Below are 26,413 nucleotides of genomic sequence, written 5' to 3'. Positions count from 1 at the left end.
TTCTGCACAGCCACAAAACTGCACTGTCAGTCAATTGTCCTTCTTTTCCTTTTGGAAAAGTTTGTCAAGGCCTCTGCATCAGAAATGTGCACCATTAGAAGACAGAAGGGAGGGTATGGAGAAATAAACAGACAATTCGGTCATTTCTCAGCCTGATCTAACATAGGCAAGAACACAAATAGACTTTTGCCAAAACATTTTCTTGCTTATATCCCACCATAACAAAACCCTAGAGTGTAGTAGTGTACTACTACAGTAGCAGTACAGTTGCCATTTTATGACAATAGCAGGAGAAAACACCTTGCCAAAATTTCTGCCAAAGACTATATGTGACCTCAAGGAAGGTACACGACTTATCTCACCCTCAGTTCCCACATCTTAAAAATATTTCCCTCATGGTGTTTGAAAACTAATCCATTAAAAGGGTTAGTGGATGACTGATCACCACTATTGTGAACACCCCCAGGGATTAAACAGGGGACCTTTAGAACAGAATGCGAGTTTACTGACTCAACTAAGAGACTTTTTTTTTATTGCTAGGATCTTTAGTATGTCCACAATCCATGACTGAACTCTGTATGTCAGTACAAAGTGCAGTTCTTATGCTTTATTCTGGCTAGTAACTGCAAAGGAACATAAATAAGACGGAGACAGAAAAAGTGATAGTGAATGTACACTGTCTGTCTTGATTTTTTTATTCATTGTTATAGGATGATGACAATCTCCCTGTGGAATTAATTCTGTCTTCTGCTGTGTGTGCCATTTCCTAAATAGCATGATCTTCCTGTTACCACTAGTACTAGCTTCTTCAAAGTGTTCTTTTTATATGTAGAAATATACATTCCCCTCTATCTGTAAAATCTAAAGTCTTCAAAGAATCATCCTTATCAGCACTTGTCAGTCTGACTCAGTCTATTTAAAACCAAGTTGGTCTGTTTGGATTTATAAGAAACTTTTTGTAAAGAAATTATTTACTCTTGCTGCCCTCCACTGTTGAGAGAAATGGGAATCTCAGTCATAATTAGAGCTATTGATCTCTGAACTGCACCTTTTCACAGCTCCCTGGACTCAGAAGATAAGCCAAATGCTTTTTCCTCCCCTGAAGAACACAAGTTTTGTTACTCAATGCAATCCTAACTAAGACAAGCATCAACAACACAGACTTAACACAAGGCTGTAAAGCATTACAAATCTCCAAGAAAACAGTATGTATGATTTACAGATGTGACATGAAGGAATTGTCTTGTTTTAATCTAATAGTGTTCATAAACAACTTTGTCAACACAAACATCCTGCTACCCTCACCTCTACATGCTGCCAAAACGCCTCCTCCATCTGTGATGTACTGTTAAGCTATAAGCATCTCGAACAGTAGTGTTCCAGTCTGACCTCTAGGCATAATACAATGTAACAGAGTAAATAATCGTAAGTATTTCCAGTGGTTCACTATGCTAAACAAGCAAGCAAGCAAAACAGAATAGGGCGTAAGTCTGTTCAAAGATCTGCCAGCTAGAAGAAGTAAGTAACAGTAAGGAGCACAAAGCATAAATAGCAACTTTGAGAACTCCATCCAGTTTCTTTCTCCAGCTTACAACAGATCAAGAACTATTAGCTTGTTAGTAGGGCACAAATGGCGATTGTCACCCTGGACTTGCTTTAGCATGGACCCATGGGCAATGGCAGAACAGAAGCTCACTCAGCAAGCTCAGTGTTGGACCATGCCCACTTAACAGAATTGTCCCTCTAACACTGTTCTGCCAAAAGGAATTCTAAATTAAGCAAACCAAGGTGGGAGAACAAGCTTCCCCTCTCAGGTTTTGTGTAGTGAATAATTTGGCATTAGACATCTATTGTTTTGCTTAGGAACAGTAATTGCAGGAATGCTGGGAGACTGGACAGAATCTGAAGATACACAGTTGAACTATAACCCTGAAGAAAAAACCCAAAACGGTCTATTTAGACAAACATGCACTTGAAAGTAGAATGCAAGTGTAACTTAAATAATATCTCCTGTAGATGTACTTGCAGTAGCCATACATAAAGTCTTGACTTGCTGAGCTATATAAAAATGAATACAGTTAAAGAGACTACACTAACCACCAAGCTCCCTGACTAAAAGGGATCAAAGATGAACATCTCTGAACTACTGTGCAGTATACGGACAATGGACATTACTCTGGATAAAGGTAAAGCTTGCCTGTACCTGACAAAAAAAGAACACGTGAACAAGCAAAAATCTTGAAAGTAAATGCTCCATTGTGATCTCAGCAATAGTTTCCTATATGTAGTCAGACCTTTTGAGGATATAAACCAAGGACAACTGATTTAATGTTCCATGCAAAAAAAGGGCAGAATGAAGGTTGAGAAATGGAGCACTTAAACCCCAGAAAATTAGTAGTATTAAAATGCCCATTGGATACATCAGCTATGTCACAGTACAGAGAGATTAGTACATTTTGAAGAAAGAGGGTTGATTAAAAAAAATTTGGCATAGGCAGACCTTACTTACTTTACTTAATCCCGGGTAGAGAATATTCACATGAACAAAGATTTTACAGTTGCCTCACTTAAAAACTTGAAGTTCAAATATGGACTGGGAACTAAAACTGCATGTTGAGAACTATCTAGGAAAGTCTGGCACTGTAGATGCCAGCTGTCATATTTTGATGAGGCATCCCAAAATTCATTCAAGTGTCCTGAGCTAGGTTATTCTGTTCAGACTTTATTTCTCAGCACATACAAGTTGTGGGGGGTTTTTGTTTGGTTTTTGTTTGGGTTTTTTTGTTGTTGTTTTGATTTTTGTTTTGGGTTGGGTGGTTTTTTTTTTGGGGGGGGGGGGGGGGTGGGGGGGGTGTTTTGTTTTTTTAACACATACCTTTTATCACGTCTCTTTTACTTCCAAGGAGTTTCTATGTTTTTTGTGAAATCTAGAACATGTGCTAGTGTGCTAAGAGGACAAATACAAACCACAACTGCTGTTAAGTAGTTATCAGATTCATCTAAAGGAAAAAGCATCTTAAAATTGCATTCTCATTTTGTGTACCAGTGAAACCCCACTGAAATCCATGGAAATATTCTGTTTCAGACAACTAGTTACAACAAATGACATATTTATGAACTTTGTGTTTTACTTCACTGAAATGGCTACTTGCAATACAAAGCAATTGGAAGTCTTCTGCTGGCCGTCTTATCATGCCTACACCTGCTAAGTGTTCTAGCAAGACAGTTCCTCTGAGAATTTATTTATTTTACACAGGAAAATCTGGCATACTACAGCCAAGGAACATCTCTGGAATTTCAGAAGTAATCAAGACAGAAGGGGAGCAGGATACATCCGACTGATGCCTACAGGATTATTCATCTAAATAGAAAAGCTGGGAATCCACACACTGTATCTGTATTGGCTCTCTGACAGTCTTGCTCATGTTACCAGCTAGGGACAAATCTTTAAAAATGCAGGTTTACTTAATCACTTGTTTGCCATAATATTCATCTTATTTTCCCCCTCTTGGGAAAGCCTCATTCTTCACACAACATTTTTAAATGCTGTGGACTAGAAATGCTGTAGGATTCCATATGCATATTTCAGAGTTCGCAAGCAGTCATTTGAATATTCTAGAGCTGAAAAAACTGAGGTACAGGATGAAAGGGAAGTGTCAGTTCTGGGGTTCCTGTTGTAATCAGCTCATAAAGCACTTCTATTTGAAGCAACTGCAGAAAACCATTCTTGAAAGCTAGTTTCTCCATTTATAGCTGTGCACTTGGAATGTAATCTCCAGTAGCACTTTTGTCTGCTTTTTAAACACAAATACAAGTGATAGATTTTTTTTCTTCTTCTTCAAGTGAAGTTTCAGCTAAGAAAGATTTGGGCATGATAAATGCTTGATGAACTCATCAGCATTAACAGTTCTTTGAAAGCTATTCCATTTATGGAGGAAAATAATCAGATTTCTTTTCCCTTTGAGATGCATTGACGGTAGAACGATGTAGAACACAGCTCTGTAGCATGAAATAGTGAACTTCCTAATTCCACTTCAGAAATAGTTTTCAGTGTTAATATGTAGTATGAGGGTAATTTTGCTAACAAGAAAAAAAAAATCATTAAAAGTTGGACAATACAAACCTTATCAACTTGAATGCCTAAATGAAAAAAACAAACCTCATTATAAAACAATAGCAACTTGGTTTGGGGAGAAAACATTATAGATTACCTTAGCTTCCTTGTGTTAAGGAAATTGCTGTCAACATGATACACACTGATGCAGACAAGCTACTAGTTGACATCAAATTTTTAAGCTCAAACTCATAGTCAGTCTGTGCACGGCCAGGTAACATTAAAGTTGCGCTTGCTGTCTGAACACCTGACATATTCAAAGTCCTTTCAAAATCCCAATATAAAGTATTAACTTTGTGGCTTCAAGGAGAATCCATATAATGTTAGCCATATTATTACTGAAAGATTGCCAAGTTGCTAAAGAACTTGACATAAATCCTCTTGGCATTAGATTTTCTAAATATTCAAGCTCTTGCGCCTGGGAAATTAGGTGGACAAACAGAATCGCCTATGTATTCTCACGGTCTTCACCAAGGAAATGATCAGATAAAGTTTGTCTCAGAGACTCAGAAAAGCTACCTTGAAATCAGTCCTGAGGACCCAACTTTGAATGCTGACTCAAATCAATAGAAGCAACAAACACAATTCAGAATGAATATAAAGGAGTTAAGCATTTTTTCTAATAATCTCCATTTCATTATAACGACCAATGGCAAAATGCACTAATATAATGGAACCTAGCTAAACAATTGCTGGAACACTTCGATCTTAAAATTTCCAGATTTTCTTTGAATGATTTATGTGCATAAACATCTCCTGCTAAATACAGTCCTGTCCTCTACAGTCTTCTTGAATGAAAATCAGAAAGGAGGAACCAGTTGGTTAATATGAAGCTTCCTGTCATTAGACAGGATTTCCTTCACCAGAAGTAACAGTCATTATTAATAAAGAACTGAAAGGTGCCCCTGGAGTCTTTACTGTAGTGAGCTTACTTGAGACATACTTATTTTTCAGTATTTTAAATGGGTTTATATTCCATCCAGACACGAGGAACGTTATAGGGAAGGTTTTAAAGTAAATTGCAGTGATTTATTATTTACACGTCTTAAAGCTAATTCTGAAACAAGAATTCTTTAGTTTAGATTTACAGTACAGGGGTGAACCACAGGATAAAAAAAAGAAAGCACACTGTCCCATCTTGGAGTAATTTGTCAAATATGATGTGCTGATAGGGGACCTGAAAAGGGAATTGTCAAAACTCCCTGGCCTTCATCCATGTGCTCTGAATATCTCAAATTTCCAGACTTAGAAGTTGCTTTTTACAGGAGAAGAGAGGAGAAAAACAAAAACAGTGCTTTTCCATTATGCAAGATTTTGTCCTTATGTAGGTTTAAATTGAAGACCAGATGACAGTAGTTAATTAAGGTCCATGCACTATAAGTGTCCCACATTAGGTAAACAGAGTAAGATACAAGTATTTAAAGAAGAAAAAAATCAAAACTGTGAAGAATTAATAACATAAGCTTTGACCTGACCCAAATACTGTCAACCTTGTCATAGCTGAACTGGCATATCTTATAACAAGTTCAGCTTCAACAGAATTGATGTTGATTTCACATGTGGTTTTTTTCTGAGTAAAATAAAGGTTATATTAAATGTAGTTTTGTCTTGACTTTACTTCAAGCAAGGTTGATAAAGGAAAAGGTAATGTCTTCTTGACTAGATGATACCACAGGGAAGAGTGGATGAACTTTCAGACATGCAAGACCCTCACCAGGTTTGTTTAAGATATATTTAAAGGAGACAATAAGAAAATAAAAACCATGAGAACAAAGATGAACAGAAGAGAGGAGTAATGAAAACAAGTTACAGCCCTTGCAGCTGTGGAAAAAAACATTACTAGCTGATTCGCCCTATCACACATTAAGCTTGGCTCATTAACAGAGAAGAACTGCAGTATGACATTCCAACCAGTGAAGAGCAGAGCAATTCTCACATCAGAAATAGACTTCTGGACTTCGGTGGAGGAAGGGAGAGAAGTGTTATACAGCAGAGAAGTTATCTCGGTGTTGGAGCTGCTTCCAGCAGCTGATAGAGAATCAGCGCATTTCCTGTCCTTTTCCAAAAGGGAATTCAGTACATACACTTGGAGTGGGTAATTCATGCCGTATGTCCTACTCCAGGCATTTTCCTTCCTCTCTGAGAACAGAGAGTATCAAAAGGTGAACGTTCCCCTTGCCATTTAGCAGGGCTTAAAGCAGAATTCTTCATCACAGGCTCTATATAGGTTATCTTCCACTTCGCCCAGGAATTCTAACATCATTATTGCCACTGTTTGCAAAATTCCCGTATCTCTTCTTTTCATCTAACTCCATGATTCTCTCTTGATTCGCCTACAAATCAGATACTAAAAACTGCCTTTTATCCTTTACAAAATACGGCTCGCCTGCAAAGCTGTTTGAAACCTCAGAATACAAAGCTCCCGATTCACACACTAATGTTCTGTGCCCTTAATACAGAAGTAGGCCTTTCCCACATCCACAGAATTTTCAGCTTGATATTTTAACATGTTGAAAGCCCTGCAGCTGGGCTAGTGACAGTTAAAAATCATAGGAAGGTCTCATATCTCTCCTCCTATACCATACCTCCTTCTTAGCTCCTTAGCATAAATATGGCACCAATTAGCCCCTTTCATCCATGACCGGACTCACTGATTTCAAATACAGAGTTAACACTTATTGTGCACAGATACATACAAAATTAGGTTAGCAATTGTTTTCTCTTGAGTTTTCAGATAAAGAATAGCAGGTAAAGTGACGTAAACTAACTTGACAGGATTAATCACAAACAATACTATTTCATATAGAGCATAGATAGCTTTTGTGTAGTTTTTTCCCCTATAAATGAGTAATTTAAAAGGAATATATCAAATAGGACAGCCTCAGACTTCATTTAGATTTTGCTAGGGGAATCTTAAGGAACACGGTTTTTTTACACTGGTGTACAAGTATTGCTGCTTCATAAACAGACCAACTCCTCTCTCCATCTTTGAAATCTCAGCCCCTTCTTTCACGGAATCTCTATCAAAAATGACCAATTTTGATAGTACTCGTTCCCAATCAAGTAAAAAGTTGTGAATATATCAGTATACATAGGACTCAAGCACACACTCTTGTGTACCTCACTGAAAGCTCCATGTTATATTTAAGCATGCACCCACTGGGGTTAAAGAATTAGCTAGCCTTAAAACATTAGTGAATAATCTTTTATGGAGACAAAAATCAGGGTTAGAACTTCATCCATGAAGCAACACATAGCTTAAGAAGCAGCAAATGATGATTTAATTGAGCTGGTTCCAGACCTTTCAGAAGCACTCATAATCCAATCCATGGCAAAATTGTAGGTTTTTAATCATATGTATCTGTTCTCATGACAGATGATTGCGTATGTGCAGTAATTTAAAAGAAACCCCTTTTTCTGTCTATACCTCAAGAAAATATTTGGTTGTGGCACAAATGTTTCCAGAGTGTCTATTAAGTTATTACAAAACAAGTACCTCACTACCTCTTCCACTGCGTACTGATCAACTGGAAAATTCTGTCTGCCAAAAATCCTACTGGCTATAGCAGAAATAGGATATCATCCTGGCATTCATTATATTGGTTTATGGCATGCTAGTATATTGTATATGGCTGTAGTTGTCCTTTGAAGTTAAATGCACTAATGGAAAGGTATTGAGCTTACCCAAAAAGAAGTAAGCAAAAATGAGCAACCAAGACATATTCTGTAGAGTTAGTAATCTGTGGTACTGCAGCTCTGGGGTTTATGTCACTCTAGAGACTATGGTATCAGAGAATAATAGTGTGGTGTAGAACCAGGGGAGAAAACACAGATAGATTAACCCCTGTAAAGGAGAGACAGACAGATGATACTGCCATCCCCATCTGAAAGCTTTCTAAACCATGACATTAATTTTAAACACGATATGAAAAGCTATTCACTTGTATAAATTCTCTGGCTTCTGTATATTCAGATGAGACTTTTCCTAAGTACTTTATTTTTTTATTTAATAACAAATATAAAAATAATATTCTTATGAAAGTTCAGTATTTCAAAAGCTGAGATTAAAACAAAACCTTTCTTACCACACAAAATTATGACATCTGAAACATTAAGTGAAACCTACAGAGTGGAAAGCTTTCAGGGTTTCTGTTCTGCCTCCTCCATGCTTTAGCAACAGCTACTTGTACTCAAAGGTAACAGAAGATAGCTTGGGAAAGAAATAGTGGATGCATGGGAAGGCAGCAAAGCCAAAAGAACATTTACTCATACAGAAAAATTTGAAGGTAAGCAATCAGTAATAGTTTTCATTATATTGTCTCAATATTTTCATGTTTTCAGTGTTTATTTCCAAATGAGCTGGCGGGGTGGGGTGCATGAAATAAATTTAATCCTAAAACTCTGCTTATATAAAGTAAAAAGATGTTAAGGGCTTTTTACTGAAGTTTCTTTCACTGACATTATTAATGTCTGCTTTTTAAATTTTAAAATGATGTGCCTTGTTTCTATTCATTCTTCAGCCTGACCTTCCTAAAATGACCAAGCTGATATTGTGATTAATGAGCCAATTATTTTCATCTGAGACATGGAACAAAAAAAAAAAATATAGCCTATTCCCCTCTAATTTACTCTTTTAATAAATAGTTCTCCCCCCTCCTTCTTTGTTAACCACTGTGTTTATTCCTGAAAATTTATGATGGATATCCTATGCAATTCATTCCCTACTTAATAGGATCTGAACAGGGCAGGCTACAAACATAGGCTTTTACTTGCCTTTGGTATTAAAGCAAGATGTAAATACAACTTTACTGTTAAGTGAAAAACACTCAGAAGGGAGGCTGACAGAAGTCCAAAAAGGAAAAAACATGCACTTGAAGACAGTCACCCTCCACGCAATACTCTTTAAGTTATGAAGCTATCAGCTTTCTTCCCCTGTGCTCCTGATGTCTATTTTCACAATTTATGCCAAGAAGTGTCCTTAAAGAATTTAAGAAAGGTGCAGTTGCAACAAAATAATTTGAAGATTCTTTTTCGTAAATTAATTTGAAAAACAAATTCTAAGCCACATGGGTAGAGACTATACATTTAAAGAAGAAAGAAAAAAAAAAAAAAACACCTGTGGGAAAAGCTTTCTTCATCCAAGAAGCACTGAAGTTAAATAAATAAGCTGGAATGGCATTAAGGAAAGTGCATTATATTATACTCTTGGGAGATGATTTAATAGCAATAATGCAAACTGTAAAAGGACCATGACTTCTAAACAACAGGTCTTGAGAATCTCATGCATCCTTGAACAGCTGCAGAACACCAGCTCCTCCTTCCTCATTCTGCTACGAAGCCTCTGGCAATCTGGTATCTGCCAGTGTGTGCTGTAAAAGAACTTGACTTTTGATGGATACAGACAGTTGTACAGACAGCACTGAGTCTACCTGTGATAAGAAACAGTTTGATATGCAGAGTAAACACATTGCTTTTCTTTAGCATTTCTGTTTCTTCTGGCTAGTATTTTCATTTTCTTTTTAATAACTTATGAAAGACAGGAGAGAAAAGCACCTTCTAGGAAGTTGAGAAAGTAACAGTACATGACTCCCAGTGCAGAAAAATTACTTATTATACTCTGTACTGTTTGAGTACCAGGCCATCAAAAGAAACACCCTCAAGTAATGATGATAAATACCCAGGAATCCTGTCCTCCAGCATTTAATTTGAGCATCTAGTGCTATGCTCATGTGGTACCTTCCACTGGAAGACTTCCCTTTCCTCTACAAACTACAGTGACCTAATCTCCAATATACCTGTCAGGCTGACACTTAGTGCCTTGACACACAACCAAAAAACCCAACAAAAAAACCCCAACACAACAACAAAGCACAGACTGGGGAAATAACTTGCCCAAGGTCACTCATCAAGTCTGTCAGGGGTAAGAAAAATCAGACTCAGTCTGAACTCCAGACAGCCACAAAACTTCCTTTCCTCCAGAGTCTTGGTTAGTCCAAATGATACGTAATCTGTCTGTGAAGTTAGTGCTGCTGTTTGTGACATGGCACAGATGGGAGACCACCATTTTTAACAATTCCAAGTGGCTCAACATAGTGGATGCAAAATATTCGAGGCGCAAACTTTAGAGTTTCTATTTCATAATCCAACAAATAATTTGTCCCCATTCAGTGCTGCAGATTACCGGGATAGCAAATTAAAATATTCATCACCTTTCTGTGAGCCTCTAATCAATTCCATCTCCATCTAAGTGGGGGATATAGATGCATGGCACAGCAGCCAATCTCTTCCAGCTCTGAATGAACAAGTACATGAGGAAGAAAAAACAAAAAAAAAAACCACCAAACCTTAAAAACCTTTCTTTTCCTATCTACTAAACACAGATCCTAGAAAGTACTGAGCATTATAAGACTTTTTTTTTTTCTTCATAATTACATTTTGGATTGTGCATCAGCTTATGAAGTTTGAAGAATGCAAAGTTACTGAAACACGTTTTAGAAAACTTGTATCTTACAGGCATGTTTCTGCTACTGACACATAAAACTCATCTATTCTTTTATTCTCGGCACCTAAAGAGAGTCTGTTATCCTCAGATTCTGATTTCATACCAGTGCCTAAGTAATTCTCAAGCAAAGCTTCATAATTTATATTCAAGGAATTCTGCTGATTAATAGTTTTCCTTGTCAATTAATAATCAAGATACTCTACATGCTACAGGCCAGCCTCTCATTAATGTTTATACTTGTCAATGTATTAACAGTCATACTTCTACACCAAAACTTGAGAAGTAAAAATATTTTACACAGAAAATGATAAAGATTCTGAAAAGCTCACACATAGATGAGATCAGTATTAGGGCACTGAAATATCTCCCATGCTGAGTGTGGAAGACAAGAACTTTCTACAGAATACTAAAACATAAAGGAAAAATCCTCATAATCTTTCAAGCAGAATTTTTGTTTGATCTTCAGTTGAAAGCAATTCAACTGTTCTTTCCGATGAACTGCAAAATCCTATAGCTGAATTAAGTCAGTCATGCGTAGTCTTTAGGAAATGAGAAAAGAACAGTCTGAACTTCGGAACTTCATACAGAAATTGATAGAAAACTCCTCTTAATGGAAAGCTACTATTCAGGATGATTCTGTGCTCCAAATTAACACTGACTTTTGAAGAGCCCTGGAGAAATCTGTGCCACTTCAGCAAGCACTAATCAATATCTGCAGAGTGCTGTTGGGTGGGGTTATGCACCGTTTTAAACAGCTCCAGAAGTCTGACGGGTAAACTGCAAGCTGAGGGGAAGCCTACTCTTCAGTAGCTCTCTCTTGATGTAAGTGAAGTTAAGGCTCTGAAATTGCTCCATTTTAAGATCTACAAAACTAAGAGAAATACTAGTAAACTGTCTACACCACCTCCAATGGTGAAAACTACCCATGAGAAAAATCAGGAAAATCCGCAATCAGGTAGGAGTAGTCTTTCCCTAAAACTTCAGCATTTACAACCTATCCTGAACCTAGAAATCAGTGACCCATTTTTAAAAGAAGATCTTAAGTCATTAGCAATTACTGAAAAATTTAACCACAGTTTTTAAATAAATAAATGCCCCATTTAGGACACTCAGTTACAATTTGCTAAAATGCTAAGAGACGCAGCCCTCCTCTACATCCTTCCCCCTCACCTCCTGAGCTCCTTGAAATACAGTAGCTGAATCAGTATTATGTTAAACCTCTTATTTTCTGTGTTCAGCATCTTCATATTCTAGCACTCTTCCAGTATTCAAAGAGCAACTATTCTGTAAGCCCCTAGAAGTAATAACACTGTATTTTATTTGAAAGAACAAAACACAAGCCATTAATACCAAAAAAACAAAAACAAAAGAAAAAAACAACCCAAATCAAAAACCCTCATTCTGAATCTCCATGGTCAATGACTAATGGAAAACCTATGAACATATTCAGGTGACAAGGACAGAATTTTAACACATAATATGGTTAGAGAAAGAAGTGGAAAAAAAGTATGACATTTGAGTCTGAGCTACATTAAAAGAGATTGCGTACACAACAGCCATGCAGGTTTAGCTTATGCTGTAAGGACATCACAAAATCAAGTTTGACTTACTCTTGTACCTGTGGTGTGTTGTTCAAAATTAGCTCTGTTTCTGCATTGTGTGGCAGCACTGAAATGCTTTGTAAAAATGAAATAAATTACCACTATACTCTAAAACCCAAGGAAGGCATTCCACATATAAAATGGTTAAGAGCCTTGCCTCCATAACTGCTCACCACCATTTCCTTTCCTGTTTCTGTGTACCTTAAAGCAAATAAAAGGCTCCTCTGGATAAATGCTTAAAGTTTTTTTAAAAATCCACACTTACTGAGATAATTTTGTAACATTCTTGTTGCAAGCTGTCCTTCTTTAATCCCATCAACATCACTTAAAGAAAAGAACTCCAAAGCACAGCAAGTAAACACAAGTTGGGGTGACAGGTCTTTAAAAAAAAAAATAAAATACAGGGACATCAGATCAACAGACTGGGTTTGATAATTATTTCCTTTTAATACACTGTCCCTGCTCCCACAACTAGGCAAATTTAAATGAGATGTGCTAACACTGAAAGACATGAAAGCAAACACTCAGTAGTTCTTAGAATATTAGTAGCTGCCCAACAGCCTTAACAGTTTGACATAACACCTCTACTCTTGTATTAACAACAAAAAATACATACATACACACATACAATCTAAAGTCTACAGGCTCATCACTGTGATTCAGTACAGAATTTTCTTCCAAATCTGCCTTTCTGTATTAGAAAACAATGAGAACTTGAATGTATGGCAGAGAGCTGATAGGCAGAGACGAATGACATCCTCTGAAATGAAGTCCCAGAAATACAGAAGTTAATTCTTCTACAAGGTAGTATGGAGCATTTAATTTGTTATAAAATAGGGTCTTTACCATGCCAGCTTATTATCGTGCCAATCGTTGCAGCCCACTCTTCCCAGGGGGTTGAGCTACAAGCTCAGATCTTCAGAACCTGCTACATTCCTTATTTATGAATTGATACACTTTGATCAGCCATGCCAGTTACTCTTTCCTCCTCCCTATTTTCATCTTTCACCAGTCCCTTGACAAAACTCCATTTCAGACAAACGCATAGAACAACGTTACATTCAGGGCAATTCACTGAAGATTATTTTCTATGTTAATTTCAGAAACAGGTAAAAATCAAATAGACCCTGTCACCAAAGTTTCTTGACAGCCCCTTCCTTCTTACAAAAAAGCTTAACCACACTCTGTAAAGATTAAACTAAAAAACACATCCTCACATGCACTTGGGGAAAATATTCCTCATCTTTGAACACACTAAGAGTATGTAGAAAATTACATAAGCAAATTCAATACACACTATAAACAGATAAATTTAGCTGCACATTTAGGTACACTTCTTAACAAGAGTGGTAAAAGGCTTTTGTAAGCAGTTGGCAGATTTTCTGTTTAATTTACTGTTTCAGCGGTGATGGGGTTAACTAACAGTGTGACTGAGCCTTTGATGACATGGCAATCAATACTGCAATCAAAATCAAAATATATAGAATACAGAAAGTCTATGAAGTGTACAGCCAAATGCAGTCATCACAACTTCACAGCATAACCCTCTGCATTACGCATGATGGAAACAGGGCACTCTGTAAGGCTCTAGGGATTTTTTCATTTTTATTATTTTATAACAGTGCAAGTTCCTTAGACAAAGAAAATGAGAAACTATGAAATTAAGTGTGTTTCGGAGGCAAGTGGCTGAGAGAAGTTTCTCATTTCCTAAAACTTTTCCGCATTAGAGGCATTAACTTTGGATACCCTTGTCTCAAAGACCGAAAACGGACTGGTTTTTGTGGTTGCCCCTTTTTGAATAACAGTAGTACAAAAGTCCAGTTTTAACTTAATCATAACAAGAATGTCCTCATTTATTCTACTGGTATTCAGAGATAAGGAGGTACAAAACAGATGTGAACTATAGTTGCTTCTGTCTGTTGTTGCTGAGCTCAGTACAGCTTTTAGGTCCAATAGGAATTAGTAATAAAAAAGCCTTTCCATTTTGAGAAGAAATACTGTGGATCTCAGCTGTGAATTTTCAAGCTTCCAGCATATAGTCACTGTTTAAAGGGGAAAAAACAAACAAACAAACCCAAAAAACACAACAGTGCCTCATTTTTCTCTCCTGAAATGGAAAGGCCATTTCCTTCCCAGTGATGTGTACAAGGGGCTAAGGAGGTTATAGGTGTTTTGTGCTCTTTACCTCAGTGCAGCTTCTGGGAGAGTAGGCACTGGCCCAAGAAAAATCAAGGTAAGACCATCTCCACTTCTTATATACAGAAAGACCTTCTTACCTGCCTCGTTTGCGTTTAGGTGTCATAAAATTAAATAACAAAAACCCATAGCTCCATAAGAAACCTGTATCTAAACTACCACAGACACCGATTTGACTTCCACAGAGTATGAATGCTGTTGCAATATTGACAAGGCGTGACCCTCTTCATTACTTAAGTTGGCAGTTTTATTATACTGTCAGAATTTAAAGTGTATTGTCGTGGTTTAACCCCAGCTGGCAGCTAAGCACCGCACAGCTGTTCACTCCCTCCTCCCCCACCAGTGGCACGGGGAGGAGAATTGGGAGGGTAAGAGTGAGAAGGCTAGTGGGTTGAGATAAAGACAGTTTAAGAGGTAAAACAAAGGCCATGCACACAAGCAAACCAAAACAAGGGATTCATTCCCCACTCCCTGTGGGCAGGCAGGTGCTCAGCCATCTCCAGGACAGCCGGGCTCCATCACACGTAACGGTTACTTGGGAAGACAAGCGCCATCACCTTGAACGTCCCCCCTCCTTCCGTCTTCCTCCCCCAGCTGTATGTGCTGAGCATGGTGCCACATGGTCTGGGATACCCCTGGGGTCAGCTGGGGTACAGCTGTGCCGGCTGTGTCCCCTCCCAACTCCTCGTGCACCCCCGGCCTCCTGGCTGTAAGTGCTGCTCAGCAGTAATTAAAACATCCCTGTGTAAATCAACACTGTCTTCCACACAAATCCAAAACGTAGCCCCATACTAGCTACTGTGGAGAAAATAAACTCTATCCCAGCCAAAACCAGCACGTGTCCATTTTCCTCTTACAGACGATAGGCCTGTCAAAAGCTTCAGTCAAGATTCAGTTGTTAATAGTTCTACTACAGCTTCAGCAGCATGAGAGAGGAGAATGACACCATTCCTAAGCTGCTTTATTTTACCCTAAAGCTTCATAAAAAGTTATCTAGCTTCAATTTCCATGACATAGTCATCAAATAATGAGACAATCAGTGTCACACTGATTGGGGAAATCAGACAAATCAGTGGCCACTTACGTTTTAGCAAGAGTAAACTTAATTCTATCACATGCCTACATTTGTGATTCTTTTGCCTTGTTCAGACAATAATTATATTTAAAATCTAATTTTTTTTCCATCACAACTCACAAATGTTAAAGAGATCCAGGATATGGGTGTTCTGTAGGATCTCTTCTATCTTGCTGACAGAATGACTGGAAAACACTGATGAAAAAGTAGATATTTGCAATGAAAATATAATGCAGTTTCCAAGTGACAAATTACACTGCTAGGACTCTTCCTTAGTCATACCCAAACTGACCATATTTCGGATTAAAAAAAACCCAAAACAACAACAAAGAAAATCCCAGAATAACACAAACTAACAAAAACCCCAACAAATTAAAGTCAGTTCCTTGTGGAAGAGTTTGAGTTGGAGAGTAGGCAAGAGTCTAGCTGCTTATGACTGCAAGATTTCAGCATCAGCCAAGCTCGTAGAGGAAGAGACTCTAATCTCCAAATACAAATCCTCATATTTATCATAGTGGATTATAATCCTACATCTAAATTACCCTTTAAAATATTTTTCAAGGTTTCACTGAAATGCTGCTAGCCCAGAAATATGTCATGTCTAATAAAAGCTTTCCAAGAACTTAAAATTAAATACCTATGTTTATTTAGGTAAACATTTTGACCACAGTGTACAGGGACCTCAGCATACAATGCTATTACTTGGAGAGAGATGAGCATATCTGCTCCTGCAATAAATCATAACAGTTACTCTAGACCTCAAAATACAAGCTACAGTTTACAACAGTTTTTGACACTGCAGTAGTAAGTAAGAAAGCATCACTACTGTTTTTCTGGTAAAGAATCTTCCTGGTTTAAAAATGTATTTGTTCAGATAAGGTATCTGCTAGATCCAGGGAACATTACATGTGTCTAGAATAGTTGGCACTGCTTATTTGTGCAATATATAAATATGAGAAGAGGAATATGGTACAAATCCAAACAGATGAAGACTCTCAAAAACGTCCTTAAAAGTACTGAATAAACAGATAGAGATATATTGGTGTATCTGCCTCTATTTTACAAGAAATAAAACTAAGCTCTTCAGAATAAACATCTTTTGTGCCTGTATATAAATATATAAAGCATACATATATATGTGGGTTTATATATATATATATATATATATATGCAAAACCAAGCACAGCCTTAGCTGCCTAGAGTTGTTCCAGTTATAAAAAGTGAAATTCATTACTGATGTACCACAGGAGAATAAGTCAATACACCATCTACTTCAGTATGTCATTTCCTTATTTCAGATGCGTCACAGAAAGCAAGCTTGCTGTCACACCCGAAGAAGTATATACCACATTGGATTGGAAGTATACACATTGCACTGGAATGTGTCCCTTAGGCTGACTAGATGTACTAATGCTTAGACGTCAGCATTCTCTGCAAATACGATCTTAAGAATCTGCAATAGTATTACCACATTTCTACCAAAAATTCTTCCAAATGTTACTAGCCTGCTTCACTAAAGTCTCATGCCAGTGGTTAATTCCAAATTGCCTTAAACCAGTAAAAAAAAACAAAAAACAAAAAAACAAAAAACAAAAACAAAAAACTGATACAATATTGGCCCTATTTGGTTAGGTGTTTTCTTTGAACTGTTCTAGCTGTGTGGCTTCCATCCACTAAACTACCTAAACTTCTTGAGAAAGCAAGCCACAGCTCTGATTTCTGAGAAAAGAGACATAAAGAGGGTAACTCATGAGTCTAAATGGTTGAAAAGGACAGAACAATACAAGCAGCTGATCCAGAGAAAAGAAATGAAAGCTACTTCCTGCTGCAGGACACTTTCCCCAAGAGAAACACATTAACATTAGAAAGTTGAAAGACCAAATTAGATCCAGTATGCAGATCAAGGCATGAATTTTGGTTTATAATGTGTGGCGTAACAAGAAAAGTGAGAACACTGGCAATGCCAAAGTTTATATACTGTCTGAAGTATGTACTCTTCATGAACAGAAATTAAGTTAGACTGCAGAAACCACAGACTATAGTCTGAATATACCTGTGCCAAGTTTGCACCTAGCTCAACTTTTCGTTTGACCTCATTTTTAGCCTTGTTGGATATGAAATCTATTACTCCATTAAAATGCATAAATAAAAACCTTGAATATAAACCAAGCTATTCACCTGAGTACAAATCTCTGGACTCAAACTCTAAGGTTGCTTAGAAACAACCTGCTCAGAAAACTCAGTAATACTCAAAAAATACCCTTTTCCAAAACGTGTAAGTAGTCACTGTCAGCGTGGATATGAGAACGTAGAGGAGTACCTGCTTTAATAAAACCAACACACATGGTTCATGTTTTATAAAACCAATTTCTCATATTGTATGAAGTCACGAAGTGGCAGAATATCACTTTGGTGTATCAAGGTGTAAATCCCAGTTTAGTTTATTTATTGGAATTGATTCTGTGCTTCAGAAGAAACAGCCCTTTGCCATATATATGTCATATTTCTCCTCTGATACTTCCCACCATAGCTGTTTCTTTTTAATTTTTGAAGTATTTAGATAATGCCACAGTTCTAAGATGATATCACAGGTGTGCTGGGTTTGTGTGTGTGGTGGGGTTTTTGGTAGCAGGGGCGGGGGCTACAGCAGTTTCCCCTGTGAGAAGCTTCTCAAAGCTCCCCCAGCTCCAAGTCAGACCCACCCTCTGGCCAAGGCCGAGCCAATTAGCAATGGTGGCTGCACCTCTGCGATAACATATTTAAGAAGGGGAACCTGGGAGTGGGTTGGGACTTGTGAGGAGGCATTAAAAGGACACCTGTGTGAACACCAAGGTCAGTGAAAGGAAGGAGAAGGGGGAGGTGTGTGCTGGTGCAGAGACTCCCCTGTATTCTGTGGTGGGATGGCAGGGCCATCCCCCTGCTACCTATGGAGGCCACCAGAGGAGCAGAGACCCACCTGTGACCTGTGGAGGACCCCCAGGACTCCGTGGGAAGAAGCAGCCCCCACTGTTGTAGCTTGGCACTGGGAGGACTGCAACATGTAGAGGTGACCCACACCGGAGCATCTCAAGAAGAACGCATCCCGTGGGGAAGACTCAGGGCAGAGAAAGTTTGTGGAGGACTGTCTCCCATGAGAGGGATGCCACATGGAGCATGGGGAAGAATGCAGGAGAGTGCTTACGCCCCACCTTCGAGGAAGAAGCAGCAGACTGACTGCACCCCCCTTCCCCTGTGCCTGCACTGCTAGGGGAGGAGGTAGAGGTATCAGGAACAAAACTGAGCCTGGGAAGAAGGGAGGGGTGGGGGGAGGTGTTTTTAAGATATGGTAAGGCTTCTCACTGTCCCATTCTGCCTGTTAAGGGTTGGGTTTTTATGTTAGTGTTTGAAATAAAGTGATGTTCTTGTCTTCCCCTAGTGAGCCTGTCTGTTGCCTGTGACCATAATTAGGTGAGACACCCTTCTCTGTCCTTATCTCCATTCCTGAGCCTTTTGATTTGTTTCCTCCTTCCCAGCACTGGGGAGGTGTGAACTGCAGCATGGTGCTCAGCTGCCCTCTGGGCTCAAACCACAACAACAGGATAACTAACCTCTGTCATATTAAAAACAGAGGTTACATTAGTATAGGGAGTCAAACTAAAAGCATCTCCAGAATATTTTCATGACTTTTTCTTTTAAAAAAAAACCCCAATACAAAACAGAAAAAACCCTGAGCATACACTGACATGTAGACCAAGGCAGAGTTTCAAAGCTGTAAAAATAGAACAGGCACCAAGCTGTTTTCCCAAGCTGTAATTGAAAGCTTGCTTGGCAGGAGGCTGTGTTCTACTGGAACATGACAATGCACACAACTTGTTTAATCTTTGCTATCACCAATACAACTCCACATCACAAAGCTCAGGACTTCAGGAGGGACCTGTGGTGCTTCTGCCACTGGATATGCCTTATACCATCAAGATCACAGAACAAGAACAGTGATTTCCTTCCGAAGTAGCTTGGAATACTACTCTTTTCAAACAAAAGTGCGTTGTTTCAGTTAGGGGGGCAGTGTGTTTTTTGGTTGGTTGGGTTTTGATTTTTTTTTAATGCTTCAGGAATTGTTACTCATAGGCTTACTGCAAGAGTCAAACAAAACCAGGACCCCAACTTGCTAATCGATTAGCTTAATAGACCAAGCTGTTGCAACACTGCAGTCCCTCTTGTATATTATATGCTGTCATATTAAAAATATCTGTCCATGAGAGTGCTAAAATCTGTTATTTAACCAAGAAAGATAAAGATGTAAAGATGTGTAAATAAGTTACAAAAGACTTTTCCCCCTACCAGGGAGGGCCCTATGCTACAAAAAACTTGTCTGTTGCAGGTTCATCTCACATAGCTTCTTTACTAGCTACAACTACATGTGTCACCAATTCAGTTGGAGTGCATGCAGAGTTTACAAGTGTGCGAAAATTTAACTCCAAGTTAAATGGTAAACAGAAAACCTTGAGGTAAAAGGTGAGTGTAGGCTTCCTCAAACAAGAGTTGGATTTCTTGTTCTTGAGAATCCAGCTCCTTCCCCTTTCCTAACTCTTCAAAGTGGATCCAAAGTCTTATAAAACAGCAGTGCCTGATGCCTTCACATCTCTTGCTGCCAACCCTGAAAGATCATGACTGAACTGCATTTTATTTAAGAGCATGACATTGCAAAAGTAAGAGATTAACTGAGAAGGATTTACACGGTCTTTGCAAAACCAACATACACTTAACTGAACACAGAAAATAACCAACAAAATTTTAAAAGATGCATTGGTTTAGAGGTGTTATAAAGTATTCACAATTACTATTTTCCTGTTATCTTCCTGACAACAGTGAAAAGAACAGTCATTCAGTATATATATTTCCTCTTTTTTGTGTATGTCAGGAGAGATGCAGATTTGACAGACCAATTCTTCCTAGTCTGGGCATTAGGACTCAGTTATAAGTAGTGTACAGGGGTCAATCTACAGCTGTTCAAAGGCATTCAAGAACATTTCCTCTAACCTCCCACCCCACAACTAGACACACTCAAATAAAATTGCTTCAGAAGAAACTTAATGTTTCTAGAAGCTCCAATTTAAAGAAAAATATTATACACAAAGTATTTCAGCTTTAGCATAGCACAAAGAACCAGTTATCTATGGAGAGCCAATGTTCTGTTTGACACAGAAATCTGAGTCTTGATTTTGTTCTAAGACACCTTCAAATATTTAATGAAATAGATACGCCATATTCCAGCCTGCCTCACTGGAGCCTTGCTTAGCAGTTTGGATATATTTGGTAGGCTTACACCATTGCAGAAACAGGCTCCAAGGAGAAAAGCCTCAAGTTTAAGGCTATCTTTAGCAGTTTTTGGTTTTACTCGCTTAAAAAAACCTGCAGCTGCTGATAGTGGGAGCATCATTTGCTCCCCTGAATATATTGTCAAATTCAGAACAGCAACAGACCAGTTGAATCGGCCACAGCCAACATAAAAAATTAAAACCCCTGTGGCAGCACTAAAATCTAAGGACTAAGTCAGTCACATCTAGATGTCACTGGAAAACTAATAAGCTGGAGCTTTGGACCCGTTCACTTTCAGCAAAATTCAGTCTGTACCTTTTTTTAAGTGACTGACAGACTATACTATAAGCATTATTTAGAAACTAGTGAAAGAAAAGAGGATGGGGAGAGAGGAAGCTGCCTTTTTTTTCCCCTCCCTTTCCTTTTTATGTTCTCACATCAGAGAAAACCAATCTCATGGCTGCTTGGAGCAAAAACTCTTTTGTTGCTTTTTCAGAGTTTTCTGACTATCTGTCAATGGGAAACTGAACAAAGTCAGGTCCTGGTATCTACACTGTCAATCAAACTGAAAAGAAAGACTATTCCCTTAATTTCTTCATTTCTGCTTAATTACTCTTTGCACATTCTCACAAGGGGTTAAACTGGGCTGGCTTACACTAATGGCCTCACAAGCCCCTGCTCTTTGACAGAGAAGTTGAAGAAGGGGTCTAGTAAAGCATTCTTTTAAAAACGGAAAGTATATTCACTTGAAGTTTGAAAGCATGTTCTGCTCCTTAAACCCCAGTCCTCAATGAAAGATGACATTGGAAAGCTGAAGGCACTGAGTGCATGTTCTTACTTAATTAACGCTACCTCTATCTTTAAGTTTAACACAGAGTGGCATTTTCACATCTTATGCAAAATTAACCTTTAGACAGTGGCATCTAAAAGTATCTGTCGTAGTTTGAGCTCTGAGGGCATCTAATAACTACAGCTCATTCAGGAATTTGGATCTGTTTAGAGAAGTTTTTGTGATGTATATAATTCTAAAAATATACTCTTGAGCTGTATTTTTAAAAGATTACAAGTTCATCCTTTTACCAGCAATAGGGCTCATGAGTTGAAGAGTTTATTTCAAGATTCCTGCCAGAGTGAGTAACAGTCACCAACTTTTCATGGAACCTGAATATATTTTTCCCTTTTTCATTTTCTATTTGTACCCCTTGTTCCAAACTGTTTTTCAGATCAAAAACTATATGGCTTATTTTCTGTGAATGGAATGTACGAAGTACAATGTTCTCCAGACATTAACAAGACAGACTGCTAACATGAGTCAGTGGTACTGCCTGATGCCCATAGGATGAACAGATGCAAAGTTATCAGATTTCCCCCTGTTGGATCATTCATGTGGAAAAAAAACAATCCAAACCAACATACTTTAGTGTTGGCTGTAGAATTCATCACAAAGTACTTGTTCAATCTGACACCAAAGAAAACTCAGGTATGAGTTACTACTGTTAATAAAAGCAGTGACAAACATAAACTTCCTAAAACTGAAACCAATGAGACTAGAGCACCTAAGCAATGAAATAGGTGGGCAAAGAAAAATAATGTACTTGCTTCCAGGATTATTTTAGCTTTGCTATGTCTGCAACTAAACACAAGCATTACTGTTAAAGAGTCTATTGACTCTTCAATAGTCAAGTCAATTTGACAACTGAATTACCTAAGCAAAAGAACTATTTGACCATTACTAAGCATATTTCAATTGTGAAAGTTTGTATTTATAAAAAAAGAGAAGCTTGCCACCATTTCAGCTCTAAAAGCTTCTAATATAAAATTAGATTAAAAGGAAAGGAAAATACAAGCTCCTCAGGGTCCTGGTTTTGACTAGAGTTAACTTTCTTCCTAGTAGCTCATGCAGTGCTCTGCTTTGGATTTAGGATGAGAATAATGTTGGTAACACACTGATGTTTTAGTTAAGATAAGCACTGCTTAGCAGTAAGTCATAGACTTTTCGGTTTCCCATGCTCTGCCAGCGAGGAGGTGCACAAGAAGCTGGGAGGGAGCACGGCCAGGAGAGCTGACCCAAACTAGCCAAAGGGCTATTCCCTACCTTAGGATGTCATGCTCAGTATATAAACTGGGGGGAGTTGGCCAGGAGGGGCTGATCATTGCTGGGGAACTGGCTGGGCATCAGTCACCAGGTGGTGAGCGACTGCTTTGTGCATCACTTGTCTTTTCTTTGGATTTTATTTCTCTTTTTGTTATATTCCTTTTAGTTACAATTATTATTTCATTTCAATTATTAAACTGTTCTTATCTCAACCCACAAGTTTTACTTTTTTTCCCCAATTCTCCTCCCCATCCCACCAGCTGGGGGAAGAGTGAGCAAGCGGCTGCATGGTGCTTAGTTGTCAGCTGGGGTTAAACCATGACACTCAGTAGTCTTTAAAACAAGAATATGAGTACAAAATTAAAGCAGTATGTCTTGTCTGTATAAGACTTTGTGTGGTATCTGCACACATTAAAACATTTTAAGCTATGCTCTAAACAGCAGACGTGTTCTTTCAGAAATAATCTGAGATGCTGTTCTGCAGGATGAAGAGTTTGATTCACTGAATTAAAAGAAAGGGATACCATTGAGTCATTGGGCTGTTATATTTCTATCTGAAATATTTCTTAATCACTTCAAATTACTCTATAACAAAACAATAAGCATTTCAAAAGAAAAAGGAAGACCGATTCAGAAAAGCAAGTTTTCCTTTTACACAGATTCCCTAGCAATATAAGATACAAGGGCATAGATGAGAAAAAAGTTACATAGCTGTCAAATTTTGTAAGCAGGAAATGTATAGAACTAGAGTGCTTCTCAAATATTTCCACTAGATAACTGTAGTTCTTTAAGCATAGACCAACTATTGTTACTGATACTTTTCACTGTGAAATATTTCATTTATTTGGCTGGCTGTAGAGAGCTATAATTCTTGTCATCATTACTGTAACCATGTCACTTCTGTTACTCAATTGAATTTTTAAGTATTCTATGGAAATGCTTGCCACTTAATCTGTGGACATACTTGATTTAGAGAGATAGTCAGCACTATCTCAAAGTAGAAAAAAAATAAAAATGGAGAGCAACCAATCTGTTCTTCTGACACCTGCGTTGTCAGTCTTCATCTGTCTGCCTTCACTGCATAGTAATACCTACCCTTATTCTCAGACATTTTACATACTTTTAATAGAGAATTACCTCAATAACCCGCTACAGTTCTGAAAAGAATAAGAGAAATGCGAGTGGCCATATATTCATTTTAGCACTGAAAATATTCCACCTAAGATTTTAACTTCAAGTCCACCTTATAATTACCCCTCCAAACATTAGAAATATTCTAAATCAAAATTAATGCTAGACAGAGCTGAGCAGCAAAGATGCACAGCAAGTCTGATTCACTTCGCCCGCCCCCGTGGAACCTTTTATGAAGAGGTCCATTTTACTAATAAGCTGAAGCACAGATGTTGTATTTTTAACTGTTTCCAGAGCACTTATCTTCTTCCCTGTGACAAGCCAAGAGTCTTCTTTTTCCCAATATTTCTCACCTTTTTCCTTACCAAAACAATCACAGCTTGCCCTCACCACCAAAAAAAAAAAAAAAAAAAAAGAAAAGGAGAGGGGAAATATTGAGTTCTTAGTTTAAAGGTCAAGCATATGAACACCAAAAGAGGAATTCTTGTCCTGCAAAACCCAGAAGTACAGAGTCCACTGGAGCTTTTTTATTTGTTACCTGGAACACTAGGAAGAAAATTCATGGAATGCACAGGTTCTGCCTTGCTAAAACCCAGGAAAGTAAGGTGGCAACCAGCTATCCCCTCCACAGCCGCTGGAGCACCATTACAAGGATGCACAGTTGCAATTTTTCTTTCAAGTTTACCATACAACTGGTGTGAAAGAATAAGATTAGTCATTAAAGAAGATGTTATAGACAGCTTTATAATTTCAGCAGTAAAACAGACATTAAATTTATTCACCAATAAAGAACTGTAGCGTAGAAGTGTATCCAAGTGGAAGGAGAACTAGCTGAAGGAATAGCTGCTAAAGATATTTCAGTCTTTCCACTCTAACAATTGGCTAGCACTGACAGAAGAGTCCTCCTAGGATTACGGTGGCATCTCCATCATTGTAATGCAGCATCTTTGCAGCATGAACATTAGATAGAAAGGGAAGTACATAGAAGTTATCCTGTCAAAATATCCAGGGCTGGGCTTATTATCTGAACCACTTACTAAACTGATGAGTCTAGAGTGTTTTTCCCTTCATTCTTTTTACCTTCACTTTCCCTCCAGCTATGTAAAAATCAAAACAAGCAAACAACAGGGAAAAAAAGAAAAAAAAAAAAAAAAAAATCACAAAACCCCAAAACAAATAAAATCCCAAACCAACACACACATCTCCACCAACCACTTCTGTGCCCAAATCTAGACTGGAAATATTATCAATGAGTCATGTCAGTTTAATTTGGATTGCAGTCTCTAAGAGGCAAGAATAAAATCTTTTATCATTCTTGTAAGCTCCATACTAATACTGTTAATCCTTCTTACATTATTACTCATAAAATTTTACAACTGCATGACTTAAAGGAGAGAAAGGTTTGAACTTCCCTGAAGTTCAAGGGAATTTGGCACTGAATGCTCATTTCTCCATTAAAACAAGTAAGCCATTCTCCAAATTTAGATCCAGAGCTTAATTCAGCTAAAAGATACACTTTTTGTTAGAGTTCTCGGGTGGCTCTTTCATTGCCACTTACTGATATGAACAGGTGAATTTTATCCAACTATTTCATGGCTTCAAACTTTCATACACTAACAGAGATTTGCTGAGCTATACAAGAATGAGGGTGCCTCAAACCTGTGAGTCAGAGTCTAACAAGTTATGTCAAAAATACACTTCTTTTGGGAGACTTCTCTTTCTCCAGGACTACCACATTAGGTGAAACACAGGACTTCTCCATATTCCCATCATAGCTTTGAATGGACCCATTATTTTCCTTGCTCTTCTACAAGGAATAATCTCATTTCCTCATCCACATTAACTCCTGTTACTTCTCTATTACTGCACTACTGCAGAACTACTTCCATTTGCAGTTACATATCAGGGCTGATGACATTCTTTATGCTCTACTATATAGAGCTTCTAAACAAATAGCTAGAAGTTATTTTAAATTTATATATCAATATTTCTTCTTTTGAGATTTTGTTTTCTCCATTGAAAGATTTAATACTCTTCACAGCAACACAAATTCAGACTTTGATGCCAGAAAGGGCCTAAGTAGCTGTTCTGCTAAACAGGATGTAGACTACAGAGTTTCTCCAGATGATTCTTGTATCCAATCCATAACTTTTAGGCAAACAAAAGCATGTCTTCCAGAAAATTGCATTTTTCTAATGCCTAACAAAAAAACACAATGCTAATCTGCAATGACTTACTGACTTGCACGAGCGTACAACAGTCACTTTCTGCCTTCCCACTTCACCCACTTCACTTGAAAACCAAGCAAAAAAATACATCCCTCAAGGGAAGCAGATTTTTGCATGCAAATTATTTTTCCAGGCACAGAAAAAGACAAATCAAGAATTTAAAATAAACCAAG

General features: G+C 37.9%; 1 protein-coding gene and 1 long non-coding RNA gene across 6 annotated transcripts in view; one reads left to right on the top strand and one right to left on the bottom strand.

Moving 5' to 3' along the window:
* Positions 1-26,413, bottom strand: part of LOC141930929 (uncharacterized) — a 304,098-nt gene that overhangs the window by 59,121 nt on the left and 218,564 nt on the right. The window lies entirely within an intron of this gene.
* The window catches only part of GALNT18 (polypeptide N-acetylgalactosaminyltransferase 18), a 298,611-nt gene that overhangs the window by 239,686 nt on the left and 32,512 nt on the right, over positions 1-26,413 (top strand). Inside the window, exon 11 of one of the 3 annotated variants that reach the window (XM_074842456.1) lies at positions 3,257-5,714. The exons of 1 other annotated variant lie outside the window; for it this stretch is intronic. In XM_074842456.1, the coding sequence (XP_074698557.1) occupies positions 3,257-3,307 (51 nt within the window). In that variant the 3' untranslated portion in view covers positions 3,308-5,714. Of the gene's footprint in view, positions 1-1,058; positions 1,175-3,256; positions 5,715-26,413 lie in introns of those variants that run through there. One more of the 3 variants, XM_074842457.1, reaches the window with a different exon arrangement.

Source organism: Strix aluco, chromosome 16 (genome assembly GCF_031877795.1).
Source record: "Strix aluco isolate bStrAlu1 chromosome 16, bStrAlu1.hap1, whole genome shotgun sequence".
Taxonomy (NCBI): Eukaryota; Metazoa; Chordata; class Aves; order Strigiformes; family Strigidae; genus Strix; species Strix aluco.
Note: the sequence above shows the minus strand (reverse complement) of the source record. Positions and strands in the feature narration are given on the sequence as shown.